This window comes from Protomyctophum bolini (assembly GCF_963924005.1).
Source record: "Protomyctophum bolini genome assembly, chromosome: 17".
NCBI lineage: Eukaryota > Metazoa > Chordata > Actinopteri > Myctophiformes > Myctophidae > Protomyctophum > Protomyctophum bolini.
Window position 1 is genome coordinate 29,382,731 of NC_137878.1, and position 15,467 is coordinate 29,398,197.

Below are 15,467 nucleotides of genomic sequence, written 5' to 3' on the forward strand. Positions count from 1 at the left end.
GCCTTTATCCAAGGTGATTTACATAGATTGTACATGACATTCACCCATTCACACACCGATGGCAGGGGAAACCTTGCAAGGCACCAACCTGCTCATCGGGAGCAATTAGGGGTTCAGAATCTTGCTCAAGGACACTTTGACACCAAATCTGGGGGAGCCTGGGATCGAACTGGGAACCTCACGGTTGGCATCTGGCTGTTCTAGTGGCTACTCTACCCCTGAGCCACTGCTGTCCAACAACCAACCAATGATTCTGCCAATCATAGTCTTTGAGACGCATGCCCAGGTTTTTGCCAGGTCAAACAAGGGAAACACGTGACGTTGATCCCCTTCCCCTATTCGCTCATACTAGGACATGACGTATGTGTAGGCATAATTCAAAATAATTACAAGCTCACCGTGTTGGTATGAGGCTCTTCCGTGTACGTCTCATGTTTTCCAGTGGTTCCTTTTCCTCTCCGTGTAGCCTGGCGAAGCACTCTGCGCCTTGTGTTAGGGCCCTGTGAGTTCAAGAAATACAGAATGTTATCAAAACTGTATGCAGACCAAATTTCACAAATAATCATACCCCTATCAAATCCAAATCCCTATACGAATTACTATAATTCTATAATTGAAATTATCTTCAAGCTAAAGTGTTAATGAAGCACTTAACTAGTACTAAACTACTACTAAAGTAAAAAACAATTGTTTTTTTTTTAAACTCTAACCAAAGCTTCCAGATACTGTAAACACAGGAACAATTAATGAATCCAGATACTGTAAACACAGGAACAATAAATTAATCTAATTAAGTCCCATTTATTCAACTCGACCATTCTGCAATGAATTTCTGATCTATCAGCAGAAATGCAAACATAAATAAAAGCTTTTCATTCAAAGTAGGTCTAGCAGCAGCTATTTTTTGTTTATTGTTAATTTTTTTAATTTACAAATATTACAAAACTCGCATATACAGTACATACATACGCTTGCTTTCAAAAGTTTAAATTCGCACCGCAAAAGGGAATGGAGGCGTGTCCCTTGCACCTAAACACACCCCCAACAGATACGCATATAGACTAATTCACAGAGGGGTTCCCTGGGCGTGGCCATTACTGAGGTGTACCATTAAGCGCAGCAGCACTGATTAGCTACACCTATGCGGCTATGCCTACGGAGCACCTACTCCATGGATTACCCCTCCTAGGGCACCCCTCTGTGAATTTGTCTATAGCCATATACAGTCCAAAAAAAACATACCTACAAAAACATAACAAAAATTACTACCTTAAGATAATACAAGACAGGGACCACCTCTCCCGTTTGTTGTTGGGTAACATTAGCAGCAGTATCCCTGGCCTGTACCCTGCTGAGCTGCCGAAGGAGACCCAGGAATACTGTTTGCTGTTGGGCAACATTAGAGGCAGTATCCCTGGCCTGTACCTTGCTCAACTGCTGAAGGAGACCCAGGGACTCCCGGTGGGGCTGGGGCAGCGAGGAGATCACGCAGCCCTTCTTCTGGGTGCACTGGAGGAGCACACAGCGTCCTCCCAGGCTCCACACGGCAGTGCAGCTGGGGTTCAGACAGCAAGACTCCCAGCAGGTGGCCCCGCCCCTACCGTCTGCCAGGGGCCACCAGCCCAGGCCGATGATACTGCTCCAGTGGATCCCCAGAACCCCGCCCGTCACGGTGCAGAGCCCTGCCGACACACCTGGGAAAGAGGACAACGTCAATTAGCAACATCTGTATTTGATGTCATCAATATGACATATTGATGACGGACACACAGACACACTGAAATAAAAACATGTGGAGTTTTGGTTCTGGAAAACCACCGATCCAAAAACCTTCCTAAGGACCACAGCAATACACACAGAGTTTTAAGTCAATCGATCAGACCCAAAATGTGTGGAGAAAACAGACACACACACACACACACGCACTCACACATACCGACACCAATTCTGTGCATTTATAGATAATATAGATTTATAGATAACCAAAGCAATTACAATGAAGGGTTCTGGTCTCTTTAAATTTCACGTGAAGCTTTACAGTAGGACATACCGTACACTGACCACTGTGACCAGACACATTCCTACGAATCCCAGTCGACAGTAACAACAATTACAGCCAGTGAGCCATGTCAGCCACGTACACAGTAAAATCCTTTAACAAACTGAACCAAATTGATCCTGACAGGTCCATTTGGTTCCACGTGTACACTCGCCATGAGTTAAATTAACACTAGGGATTTATTTTACTGTGTAAGCAGTGAGGGAAGTGAGGTTTTTCCCTGACAAAACAACGCTGTGATTAAAACGCTATGCGTAGTATGCAATCCACCCGACTACCCAAGCACATACAGGACAGTATCACACTCTGAAATCAATTAAATCGCACATTTAGTATGCAGTATGCATGCCATAAATAATTATTCACTTTAGATGGAGTTACAGACAGTGCTAGAGTGCTTGTCTTTGGAGTTGGACATCCAGCTATACTATCACCCTTTACGAAGGCAGAAACAACAGTTGGAAATTAAATAATTACAACTAATATAATCCATCATGTGCAAATATTGAACCCCTGTGCATACAAGTTAAGATAACTTTGTGTACGTCCATGAACATCATCAACACAACGTTACCGGTAGCTGTTTCTGACAACCACAGGGATCCCTGTATCCCCTGCATCAATCATTATGTTAATAGTAACTGAATACTCTGACAAGTACAATACAATGGGTTTTGCAAAACAGGTGTGGCATGCATTACCAGTTTGCATCGTTCCCAACTTGTGTGGCCCAGAGTAGGCTAGTAATAATACGTTATCTTTCCCTACCAAATACGTTATCTGTCCCTACCAAACTATCCCTCACACAAACACCATTATGCATGGCTATTCTATTGTTGCCAGAGCAACAGGACAGAATCATGACACATTGTAGGATGTAAGATGCCAGTCTTTGTAATTTAAAGCTCCCCCCCCCCCCCCCCCCCCCCCCACACACACACACAGTTTGGGGTTCTTTGAGAAAGGATCCTTTGGCCTCCGTTTAGTCATCCCACCCCTTGTCCCCTGCTAGCCCCCCCCCCCCCTCGCATCACTCTGTTTGACTCACAGAGACCCTATTGTCCCATCTTATATTGTAATACACCAGACCAAGTGGGATTAGGCGCTCACATATCCCTCTATCACACACAGTACAGAGTCACAGACACAGAACAACAACACCTCAAATGACTTAAATGGACAAGTAAATACGCACCGACAACCTAAAACAAATGCTGTAAGATTCTTAAGGATAAGACACACCCTGAGTAACCAAAGGCGTGTGTTTCTATTCGGTTCACAAAGGATTGTATTGATGTGGCGCATCATGTGTTCACATTTCTAGTGTACAGTAAAGATTTCCTTTCAAAATAATCCATCCATCCGGTGTTTTAATCAACAAATCTGTCAAATCTGAGTTTCCGGCCTGGTACCAGGCACCGTGGCTGGTAATCCAGTCTGGCAGTGTGGCGCGGGTTCGACTCCCGAACACGACGGCCTTTACTGCATGTCTTCCCCCCATTTCCTGTCAGCCTACTGTCTGTCCCTCCATAAAATATATAAAATAAAGGCGAAAGCCACAAAAAAATTAAAACATTAAAAAAAGAGTTTCCCCCTTGTACAATGGCACAAAAGCACCTCACTGGTGCTAGGAAATAACATCATTATTAGAGGGCAGCCCTTGACGAACACAGTAAATATGTCATGAAATATAGCTGGACAGATAAGACTTCAACATGTGTTTAAAACCGTTTAATTGTACCTGTGGGAGGGGCCAAGCACCAGAAGTATGCCAGTGACAGCAGAAAGAGATGAGGTGATTGTGTCCACCGAGGTAGACTCCAGCAGAACAGCCTGTGGTGTGCTTTGGACATTTTCAAGGATCAAGGACCTGAGAGAAGGACAGGACACAATTAAATTGCGAGACCACAGCAGTGATGGCCAACTGTCAATCATGGAATTCTGGATCATATCAGTGATGAGGCAATGGGAGTCGAGAATCGAGACACTATTCTTGGTGGTGGTGGACTGATGGTTATGCTTTAACCTTTAACCCATTTTGGGCGGGAACCCCTTTTGGTGTTAGCATTATGTTATGCTTTAGCTATTGAAAAATAGCAGATCTACAAGCTCACGCTACGAGCTTGTAGGTCTGCTATTTAAAAAAAGCTTTTAGAATCTGCTCTCAGGTCAAAATGGGTTCATGTAAATGATATCATAACATTCTGCCAATGAGCACAGGGATCAGACAATAGTTATACTAGAGCTGCTTCAAGGACAAGCTGAACCTTAACAAGACCACAACAATAGCTATCAGGCGTAGTTCAGAAATAGATCTTGGCAGCTAAAGGCTACCAAATAACATGTCGTATCATAGAGAGGGTAAAATATAAAGGTTAGATATGAACAACCTAATAATAATAATGTATAATTCCTCTGCAGCAACAAAAAGGATAATACAACGTTGGAGTAGGGGTTCTGCTAGTGAAGAACATGGATGGAAATGAGTTGACCCCCAATCCCTGCTAACAAAAATGAGAAAACACTATTCGTATGTGAATGACTAAAGCCCACTCCACACCAATGATTCGCCATGCAACTCCTTGGAACATGCAACTATTTTTGCAACCATTTATCCCCAATGGCAGTTGCAAGGAGTTGCATTGGTACGGTTTGGCCTTTATGCAGCAGTCTGTCACAATGCCATGGTAACATAGACTCGTTTGTAGCAACAGTGAGGACATCTATCAATCCAGCAAGACAAGCCAACTAAACGTACAATGTCTTTTTGATGTGTGTTTGTGTGTAACCCACAGGCCACAGCAATGATTTGATTGGCTGAGCACCCCATAGTGATGATTTGATTGGCTGAGCAATGTACGTATTGAGGATAAAAAGTAACGACAGAAAATTGAGGATGTCACAAGTGATTAAAAGGATTGATTGGACTCGAGGATAAAAAGTAATGAGAAAATTGAGGACGCCAATTGTGAATTTGTGATTGGCCGGAATGTGATGATGTACAGTATGATGACTTCAATGGGTGTGATTTTCTATGAATTGCTTGCAACTGCCCCATATGACTGCTGATGATGTTCAAAATGCTGGAAATCATGAAACCAAACAAACCATCATGTCCACACCAATGTTCTTTTTACCTTTATCTGGGGCCGGTGTTCTGCGAGGAGATGGCAACAACACAGGTGGTGAGGACTTAGGTTGGCAGGGAGTTGTGGCAAGGTGAAGGGTGAGCACAGGTCAACACCACAGCGCTGGGGAGGAAATTCACCATGGCCGCCTCCTGATTCCGAGCAATTCAGGTACCAGTCTGAACAGAGGGAAAGAGAACATTATATAAAGTATGACACCTAATTTAATGATATACTGTATGGATGATTTAATAACTGTTGTTATTGTTTACAGACTACAGTCTCTGCACTGTTCTCGCGGTGTGGGTGGGAGAGAGTGAGAGAGAAGAAATACAAGCTCTGTGGGAATGAAGCAGCCTTACTATATGCTAGAATTAAACTGCCGTTTACCAAATATTCTGTCTTCCATAGCAGACAGCCAGACACATAGTGATTTCTGATCCATGCTAATTAATTACAAAGAGAAAAACAAACTGTAGCTAATGTCTATTTTAGACTAATATCACATCACATCACATCTCATGTTCAACCATAGTTTAGCTGAACAGCCAATATTTCAGCCAATGTATGTTGTTATTACTTAGTTTTATTAACATTTGCATGGGTATTCCTTAGCAAACACTACAGTTTGCATGATTATTTCCTTACCAGACACCATAGTTTGAATCAACTACAATCAAAGAGTAAGAGATGAAAGAAGAAGGAAATAGAGACAAGGAGATGTGACAGGTGCTCACACACACACATAGCTCCACTGTACAAAGGTCATTGTCATTTCTACAGCAGTGACGACAGCATTTAATATCTCTGTGGCTCAAGGCATCTATTCTCAGAGCAATAATTATACTGTAGCCCAAAGGCAAGGTGAAACATAGAACGTTTCACATGAATATGCTAATTATGATGAAGACACATTTTGAAGTATCAGACTTGGTGGGTAAGCCAGCCAGAGGACAGCACAAAGAGAATTTAAGATGTAACCTAGATTAGGCACATTGTATTGTTATTTAACATGATATGACAGTACAGAGCTGAACCAAGAATTCACAACAGCGAATACCCGTTTTCATTTCCCACCGTCCCTGTGGGTACAAACGAGACTCAGACGTCAAGATTATAAGCACAAGCCATCGTGACACATTGTGAGTTGTAGCCAGGTTTGCTTATTTTCACAATTTCTGAAAGTTTTTTGAAAGATTGTGAAAGGGTTGCCATATAATCCCATGCCAAAAATAGGGATGCCAGGTTGTCTTTAAATGGACGGTCCATTCAGGGGAAATTTAAATATCAGTAAAGCTGTACTGTGGGCCATTAGCAATTGCAAATAGAGGTGAACAGAGGTACTGCACATTTTCTCCCCTCAACATGCTTGAGAATTCTCAAGCACGTTCTTGCAGGAAGCATGGAAAAAAGAGAGCAGCCAACACATGTCCTAGGACATTCTGTCCAGCAATTTAGCAAAACTGTTTTTTCCACAGTAGACCTGAGAGAATTTTTAGGAATAAAGCTAAATCTATACTTTCAAGAGCTTGTTATTGTAATCTAAACCAAGAAATAGGTCAAATGCAGAGGTGTTTCAAACAGTTGAGAATGTCAACATGACAGCCACACAGGCAAAATTCACCAACATACTCTCCAAACAAACCTGCGAGTTGTCACTTGGGTCTGCATTCCTTTACACAGGTGCATGAGTCCAATCCACCTATCTTCTGTCATCAATAGTTGAATCAATAGTTGAATCCCAAACACAACACAGTGATAGCTGTCACCACCTGTCCAACGGTGCAACAAAGCAATTCCCAGGAAAAGAAGACGGAAGAAGACTTGCTCAATCACATTTACCTCCCAGCAAAAGCGACTAGACTGGTTTGCATATTTAATGTGCAAGGTGGCCCGTGGCCGGTCGAGATTTTGGGTTATGTTTACAGCTGCAGAGAGAGAACAGGTGGTTCAAACACACACACACACACACACACTCTCTCTCTCTCTCTCACACCTTACAGTAACCTGGGCTGATGACAGCTGACAGCTGATGACAGGGTTTTCAAATGCAACATTTCCAAGTCCCCAAATTAATGACCAGGTCCATTGCCTCCGGGACAATTTCCTCTCTCTGTTTCTTCCCTCTCTTTTCTTCCAGTCAGAGTCGACTAATCAAAAGCACACAGTCAGTGCTCTGTTGGTTTGTAGGCAGACAGGTCTGAGGAGGGCTCTCTCAAATTACACAATGCTACCTACCCCCACAGTCAATACATCTGGCCCCCTGTGTCTGTGGCCCGTCCCCTGATGACAAACCTAGTAGTATATCCTACTGTATTGAATAAATAATTAAAGCCCTTGTAATATGCAATCTCTCAATATGATATGTAATGTAAACCACAATGATTTAATAATAATGTCATAAGCCAAACATGCCTAAATGCTTACATGTTTGTTCACAAGCAACAAAACCTCATTCTACCTCATTCCAAAGTTGTGAGAAGCAATTCCATTGTGCTTTAGCAGTGAATAGCAGCAGGCTACTACTGTATCACACAAATTACAATCCTTTGGAGGATAATTTCATTCAAAATGGTGGGTGGGTGGTTCATACATTATGAAGCTTACTAGTCTTGAGGTAAAGAGGGAGAGATTCATTTGGCTGTGAAGAGATTAGGCCATTCAGACGAATCTCTCTAAGCCTGGCTGATGCGACGCGTAGCATTGTGGATCAGTTATTTTGGCCAAGCCAGCGACAACATCACAGATCACACTGAAACCAAGGTTGCGCATCAAGCGAATAGCATAAGCACAACATATGAACGAGTGCAGTGAGTGAAGCCGGATCAACCAATCAACATACATGACGACACTATATCCACATGCATATCCGCTCACATATCAGTAATTCAAATGAGCCGATCGAGGACGACCAGTACATTACATAATAACAGGTTATTACATGGGCCTATCGTGTAGTATCAGTATCACCCTGGGCTAACAGCTGTCGGCATCGCCAGCTAAAGTCATGCAGATACGACTCTGTTTACGACGGAGGACTCGAGGAGCACATTTATTATAACCGTATCAAAACTAAAGGCGTATACATGAATGTCCTTACTTACATGAATTACACAGCCAGCCTCACAGCGGGTCTTTCTTGATAACCAGTAGCGTTGAGTTATGGTTTGTTGATGTGCCAGCCATCATGCAGCCCAGCTGATGTGTGTGTGGTCACTGTGGTGGTGGTGCCTCCTGCGGATTCATTCATGCACCTTCACTCGGATGTAAAAAATGAAAACTCAACATACAATGCAATTAATCTAACTACTTCCGTCTGGCGCCTCCTGCTGTCAATATTGAGTATGTTTCTCCATCAGATAGTAGTACATACGGAGTACGTGACGTAATACAAATATGTAATTGTTGCATTTCACTGTCATGTCGTGAGACGTGACACAACGGCTGGCATATTGTGCGAGATTCAACGTTCAGGATGGAAACCTGCGTATGAAATAAATTAATATCATGACGTTTGGTTTCAAAACAGCAACCAAACCAACCAAAATGGCGTCGTCGCTGTCCTAAAACCGACGTTCTGATTGGCTTATAGATATCTGTGGATCACGTCCATTGGGTGGAACAGCAGAAGTGGGACGTCACTAAAATAACAGATCTACAAGCAGCTGATTAGATCCATGATTTCATGTACCGGTATTTGTATTCCAAATATTTATTATATAAAAAATATTAAATGTATGTAATTATCATCCGTGTTGTGAATTGAAAATGGATGATGACGTAAACAAGTCTTTTGTGCTTTTTCTGGTTTCATCCTCTGAGCAGATTTTGTATTGCAATTAATCAAAACCATTGCTCTGTTTTGGTTTTGATTAATTGATTGATTGATTAATTGATTGATTGATTGATTGATTGATTGATTGAAATTTGTATTGACAGAATGGCTACATTTAACCCAACGAAAGTACAGGTCAATACAGTATTGCTGGGAAAACTGTGCAAAAAGAAGACAAATCAGAAAACGTCCAGCAGTGGGCGGTAATGCAACATCCTGGAAATAGGATTGTTATTTTAGAAGAAGAAAGAAAAGCTTCCAGTTCCTTCCGGAAAGTGCCAGCTCGTTCTGCGTGGGTGGGACGTCACGTCAAAGAAGAGTGCCGGGCTGTTTACTGTAGTAGTTACATTGGTTTGGTAGGTTACTTTGCTAAAACCTACGAACCCCGTGGGACGTTTTTTTTTATTGCAATAAATCGAATAGTAAACAGCAAAGAAGTGGGCTTTACCAACAACATCAGAGGCATTCAGTGGATTAGCTTACTACTAGAGCTAGCCTGCGTACACTACAGTAGGTTACACATGGCACCGTGGCAAGTGAAAAATACCATGCCCCTGAATATCACCTTGTTGTAACCCACCGGCTTTCAGGGTTGTTATTTTGATCACATAGCATTAATAATACAGTAATAAACCTCGGCTATAATGACTGAGTTCGCCGGATCCATCCCTGTGCTGAGCGACGAGGATGACTCCAGCAGCAGCGGCAGCAGCCACCAACCTGGGAAAGAGACCCAGGACGAGGAGGGAGAGCCAGAGGGTGAGGGAGGGCACGGTTTGACTGCTGCCCAGACAGAGGTGCTGGAGAGATGTCTTCATGCTCTTACCACCGCTAAAAACGACAGCCACACACTGGCTGCTCTTCTTCTGGTAAGCCTGAATCTTGTGGTAATAATTGAAGTATGCATTTTAGACCCAGGGCAGCATTTGTGTGTATATTGTCATTGTATAACTATATTCTGTGCATTTGGAATAGATCACTGCCTAGATGGGGTTAGTGAGAGTTGGGATGTATATTGGCTCACTTCAGCCACTAACGGCAACAATGCTATTATTGAGCTACAGTATCTGGGTATACCGTATATTTCTCTGCTGTCAAAAAAAAGTTATAGTATATTGTTCTAAAATTATTTTCTTAACTTATTTTGGCAGATTACTCGTTTGTGCCCAGCAAACCAACTTGACCAGCCCACTTTGAGACGTATCTTTGAGGCGGTTGGTCTTAGTCTTCCAGCTCGGCTCCTCGTGACGGCAGTGAAGGGGAGTGAGAGCGCCCAATTGCCCCCAGAGGAGCTCGTTAGCCTGGGCACGGCTCTGCTGGCTGCGTTGAGCACAGAACCAGACATGGCTTCCAACCCACAGCTCCTCACCACAGTACCGCTACTGTTGGGAATAATATCTGAGGGTCCCACGTGGAACCAACAGAAACAAGAAGGCCAGGCATTCAACCAGTCCAGCCATGAGATGAAGACAAATGCAGCACACTCAGGGCAAAATATTGAGGTCCAGTCAGCAGATGTTCCCAGCACAACAAATGACGAGGCTAAACCAGAAAATAAACCAGTGTTGGAGAGAGAGGACAGTGAAAGATGCAATGTAGAAGAGAATGTTACTTCAGTGGCTCAAAAATCATTACCGTCCTCCAAGCTTGATGAGGCCTTGGCTGCTGACTGCTACCAAGTTTTGACTGCTGTATGTACTTTACCCAGGGGTCCTGACCAGCTCTTAAACAGGGGTGCTATCCCTGCACTGTGCCAAGCACTGGAACAAAACCAGACTTTGAGCCAGGAGAGGGGTGTTGCCTTGCTGGGCAGCCTTCTTTCGGGAAAAACAAGATACAAAGTATGGCGTAAACACCCTACTGAAATGCTTGCTCTACTAGGTAGGGTCGCCAAAGAGTTCTGCCAAGCCAAAGACCAGGATCGGCTGGATATGTGTGACAGGTTGTTGCAGTTCCTACCCCCACCAGGAGGAGTGACGGCGACTGATGAGCTGAAACAAATTGTATCAAGTCTATGGGTTGTGTTGAGACCGATAATGCAAGCCAAGTTGACGCCTAAACATATAGGTTCAGTATTGGTCCTCAGTGCATGTCTTTTGGATTTGTATGGGTGGGAGTCGGCAGGACCGCCCAAGTTCTGTTGCTTGCTGGTCAACCGGGCTTGTGTGGAAGTTCGAATGGGCTTGGAGGAACCACCTGGAACTGAGCTGAGCCCCGAGCTGCAGCAAACACTCACTGGTACTATTTTCTTTTTTTAAATACATAATTAATTAAATTAATTATAATGTGTATTAAATATTATTAGTCCTTACATAATTTAGATGCAATTAACACATTAATTAAATTATACCAGACTCTAGTTAAGTTTTATTTTCCTTTCCTGATTCAAACAAAAAATGTGAATTCACCTTCAGGCTGCTACCGCATCATGGAGGCTGCCATGGAACAGGCCTGTAGTCCGGTGGCCATCAAGCCTGATGCTACACCACATACTGCTATCTCTGGGCTCAGTCTGCAGCAGAGTAGACAGGTCCTTACGGTGTTGCAAGAGGCCTTCTCTGCAGTAATATACCACCTGCAACAGGTGAGAGGCCTTTTGTAGACATCACACCACAACAAACACATTTGCATACCACAATTGAATTTTCCAAGTTCTCTGTCAACGTAATGTTCATAATTACACCACATATTCAGTGGTCTCTTTATTCTCTCTCTCTTGCCGACTCTTTTGTCTACAAGGTGGATCAAAGTCGCTATGGTGACCCTTTCATTTTCGCTACATTCCGCTGTCTCTGCTCTTGGCTTGCTGAGGAAACTTCCTGTTTGAAGGAGGAAGTGACTGCCCTGCTGCCATTCCTGGTTGGCTACGCAAGTAGTCATATGCGTGGGGAGAACACGGAGCAACTTCTCTCGAGCTGGATGTCTGAGATGTCTGTCAGTGATGAAGATGGGCCTTGGACCGGCAGAGATGCCTTGAGGTAAAGTTTTAGAGGGAAAGATAATTTGTCAGAAGTTGATGTGTAACAATTCATTTACAAATTAGCAATTCCACAAACGGAGAATAAGTGAACATAATTACTAGGTGCAATCAAATGGCAAGATCAAGATGTCGACACAATATACAATACTTTTCTTAATATGTGCATTGCTCTCATTCTTTTCATCACCATGCCCATCCTACCTCATTCTTTCCCATGGTAACTTTGGTATCTGTCACCTCCCTCGTCATCATACCACATATTATTCCATCCCCTCCCATCATGTCTCTATTGCTCACACTTTCCAGGTATCTCCTCCCAGCTCTATGCCACCTCTCGGCAGAGGAAGGTCCTAGGAAGGTGCTTCTTACCCTGGACACCCCAGCCCTCTTGGTGGACTTCCTGTTACAGGGCTGGAGCTTCTTGAAGGAAAAAGGAGGGAGAGACCCCAGCATGGAGACTACCTGCTCAGCCCTCCTTAACTTCACTGTCACTGAGCCTGAGAGAGTCAGGTACTGTATATTATGTGTACCTGATGAGACCACAGTCATATAATTACTAATGAAAGAAGATCTTGCAACACAACTATACCATGGCCATAGAGAATAATTCTGACTAGCTGGTAGATGGGCACTATTTTCAGATAACAACACACCCTTGACCTAGTGGCATTGTCACCGTTCTAAATTAATATGAATAGTAAGAACTATACTTTATTACTGGTTATTTACACATAAAATGTGTAAATGAGATTCACATAAATTGTGTAAATAACAAATATATGTACTATAAATTCTAGGACAAAGTTTGTGTACATACACACACACACACACACACACACACCAAAAACTGGATATAGAAGTTGGCGCTAGCGCCCCTCAACATATAACCACGTAATGAATGTCAAAGAACCCCGTGTTTACAGTGCCCTCTCACCCTCATCACTAATCACTTGTAACTTTAAAAAACGAGTTGAATGAAATTCCTCAATCCTATATCAATCTCCTGTGTTTACATAGGAAGGACGCATGTTTCAAAACGCTTGAATCGCTTCTGGATGAGGCTCTTCCTGTTTTGGTGCATAAGTCCCGCCTCTTGGTCCTAGCAGCCAATTTCTGTACTCTGGGGCTGATGATTGGCAGGCTCAAACCAGCTCCATCAGGTGAGTTTATATTGGTTTTTGGTATTTAATAAAATGTATATTTACGTTTTGAATGGTGATTAGTCAGTTCAGATTTTTGGACTGTAGGAAATACTTGTCATTAATATAATGGTTGCAAATGTATTCATTGGTTGCCTGAGCCCCATGGTGGGGGTACTGGTTTGGTTTTGGTGAATATTAAGTAGTTCCGGTCATTTGGTGGGCATCTGGGGGCCAGAATCCACAGACCAGACCTATTTCTACCATATACCATATTTTGTCGCAACAGAAGAGTGTGCTTTACTGTCATTATTGTAACTTCAGTCAGATAACTAACAAATTGATTTAACCAATATTTATTATAGAATAAATAAGTGTGCATATAATATATTATCTTGGCGTTCGGCTCTGCTGCAATTTTCTCCCTGCTCGGCACAATTAAACATAAAGAGCAGGGAGATAGATATTAAATAACAATCCCCCATGGGGAACAGAAATAACAGAGCCCACCGGTGGTGCTGCCACATCAGCAAACACTGTATACACCCACATAGAAATGCAGCACATTAACCCCTCCAATACATTAATGTCCCTTGAGCATAGCATGAACCCGCTCGAGTATACCTGACTGAACTAACTCTGCAAGCTACATATCATTTCAGTAATATCTAATTCTGTGTTATGTGTTCCAGCCCCAGTGGAACCAGGCCAGAGGCGTTTTTTCTCTGTGGCTCTACGGTTCCTTCATGGTGCCCTGGACTCTGGCTCTAGCCCTGGCCCAGTAAGAGTGAGTGCCGGCTGGGAGGAATGGTGGGAAGACGCTGGGGAGCTCTGGAGGTTGGGTCTGCAGGCCCTTGGAGGTTGTGTTCGGGCTCAGCCCTGGATCATTGCCCTAGTTAAAGAGGAGGGTTGGCTGAAACACACGCTCACCATGTTGGAGATATGTAGCGCACTACCTGACCCACACACGCAGGCGGCTCTAGAGGAGGCTCTGTGCGCCATGGCAGAGCAGTGCTCGCTCTGTAAACAGGAGATTAAAGTTAGTATGGTGAAACATGATAAGGGGGCTTTGAGTTGTATGGGCAAGCTAAAGAAATCACTTGGACTGAAGTAAGATGGCTGGCTGACTGAATGATGCCGTTGACTATGGATAACATGCTCTTATGGTATACTGTATATTCTGTCTGGGAATATTGTAAATACAGAGAATTTGTAAAAGCAGCATGCACATAATAACATACTAGGTTCTGGAAGAGATGACACTCAAAACATTACATGTATCAATACACCATTCACAATATCAATACATTTGGATGGGGACATTTTCTAGTGCAGTCTAGTTTACTAAAAATTTGAAGATAAAGAGATTTAAAAAACATCTTGAAGATGGTAAACTATTAATAAAGCAGGGCTCAGCTTAACGCATAAGCAGTAGCGGTAGCATTCAGGATTTATTTGATTCTCTTTCATTTTACTTCATTCACTCTGCCCAACATATAATCATATGAATCATGTGACTTTAACCATTTCCTCTTTCAACTCTTAAGCCCAGGTGTTATAGGAACCTTCTAATTACAGCAGGATTCTGCATTCAGAATTTCTTGTGTGCAGGAAATATGTAATATCCACCAAATGGACTGTTTCTATGTATCATACTGTTCAGTCACATGGAATTGATGTGGCATAAGCAATCTGTTAGATGTGAAATGCATTTAATAATAAAGAAATATTTTGTTAAGTCATTGTTGGGTTCGCTGTCAATATTGGCATAACATCTGGCTTGCTTGAACATGTCTGTTATGATATTATGGGTGACAGTGGCTCGGGTAGAGTGATCGGATGGGAACTGCAAGATTCCCAGTTCGAACCCGCGCTCCCCCAGGTTGGTGCCTGCATGGTTTAGATGTGTGCTCAAAGATTGATGTCCAAACGTTTTGTTGAACATTCAGTTCAACAAAATATTTCACCTCAGCATACAATAATATAATAAAAGTCAACAGAATACAGACAACCATGCAGCCCTTAGCAGATTATTAATTACAGATCTTGTTAAATACCCGGGCAACTTCATTTTTCTTCCTTTTTTTTTTTTTTTTTTACAGATTGGAGATATTGGGATGAATATGATTTCAAATCATTCTTACAAAGTGCATTAGGCTCTTGTTTTATTTCGTACCACTAGATGGCGTCCCAAACGCTGTTTGGATAATAATGTGCGGCGCAAGAGTGCAAATCAAGGAAGATAATTCAGTGTCGCTCACATCATGGATTGTGCTTTAAGATTATTTAGAAAGCTATCACACATTCCCATCCAGAAGACTTTGGA

General features: G+C 42.8%; 2 protein-coding genes across 4 annotated transcripts in view; one reads left to right on the plus strand and one right to left on the minus strand.

Moving 5' to 3' along the window:
* The window catches only part of kiaa0319l (KIAA0319-like), a 29,167-nt gene extending 20,745 nt beyond the window's left edge, over positions 1–8,422 (minus strand). The window contains exons 1-6 of one of the 3 annotated variants that reach the window (XM_080787466.1): positions 8,292–8,404; positions 6,833–6,959; positions 5,197–5,366; positions 3,801–3,929; positions 1,426–1,694; positions 399–500 (exon numbers count right to left, since the gene is read on the minus strand). In XM_080787466.1, coding sequence (XP_080643592.1) covers positions 399–500; positions 1,426–1,694; positions 3,801–3,912 — 483 coding nt within the window. In that variant the 5' untranslated portion in view covers positions 3,913–3,929; positions 5,197–5,366; positions 6,833–6,959; positions 8,292–8,404. Of the gene's footprint in view, positions 1–398; positions 501–1,269; positions 1,309–1,425; positions 1,695–3,800; positions 3,930–5,196; positions 5,367–6,832; positions 6,960–8,291 lie in introns of those variants that run through there. The other 2 variants (XM_080787465.1, XM_080787467.1) reach the window with 2 other exon arrangements.
* An 884-nt stretch (positions 8,423–9,306) lies between these two features.
* On the plus strand, positions 9,307–14,825 carry ncdn (neurochondrin). The gene is made up of 7 exons (XM_080787771.1): positions 9,307–9,891; positions 10,174–11,260; positions 11,437–11,606; positions 11,762–12,000; positions 12,309–12,512; positions 13,020–13,162; positions 13,834–14,825. Exons 1-7 carry the CDS (start codon positions 9,667–9,669, stop codon positions 14,253–14,255), a joined length of 2,490 nt encoding a protein of 829 aa, XP_080643897.1. The 5' UTR covers positions 9,307–9,666; the 3' UTR covers positions 14,256–14,825.
* Positions 14,826–15,467: the final 642 nt, after the last annotated feature.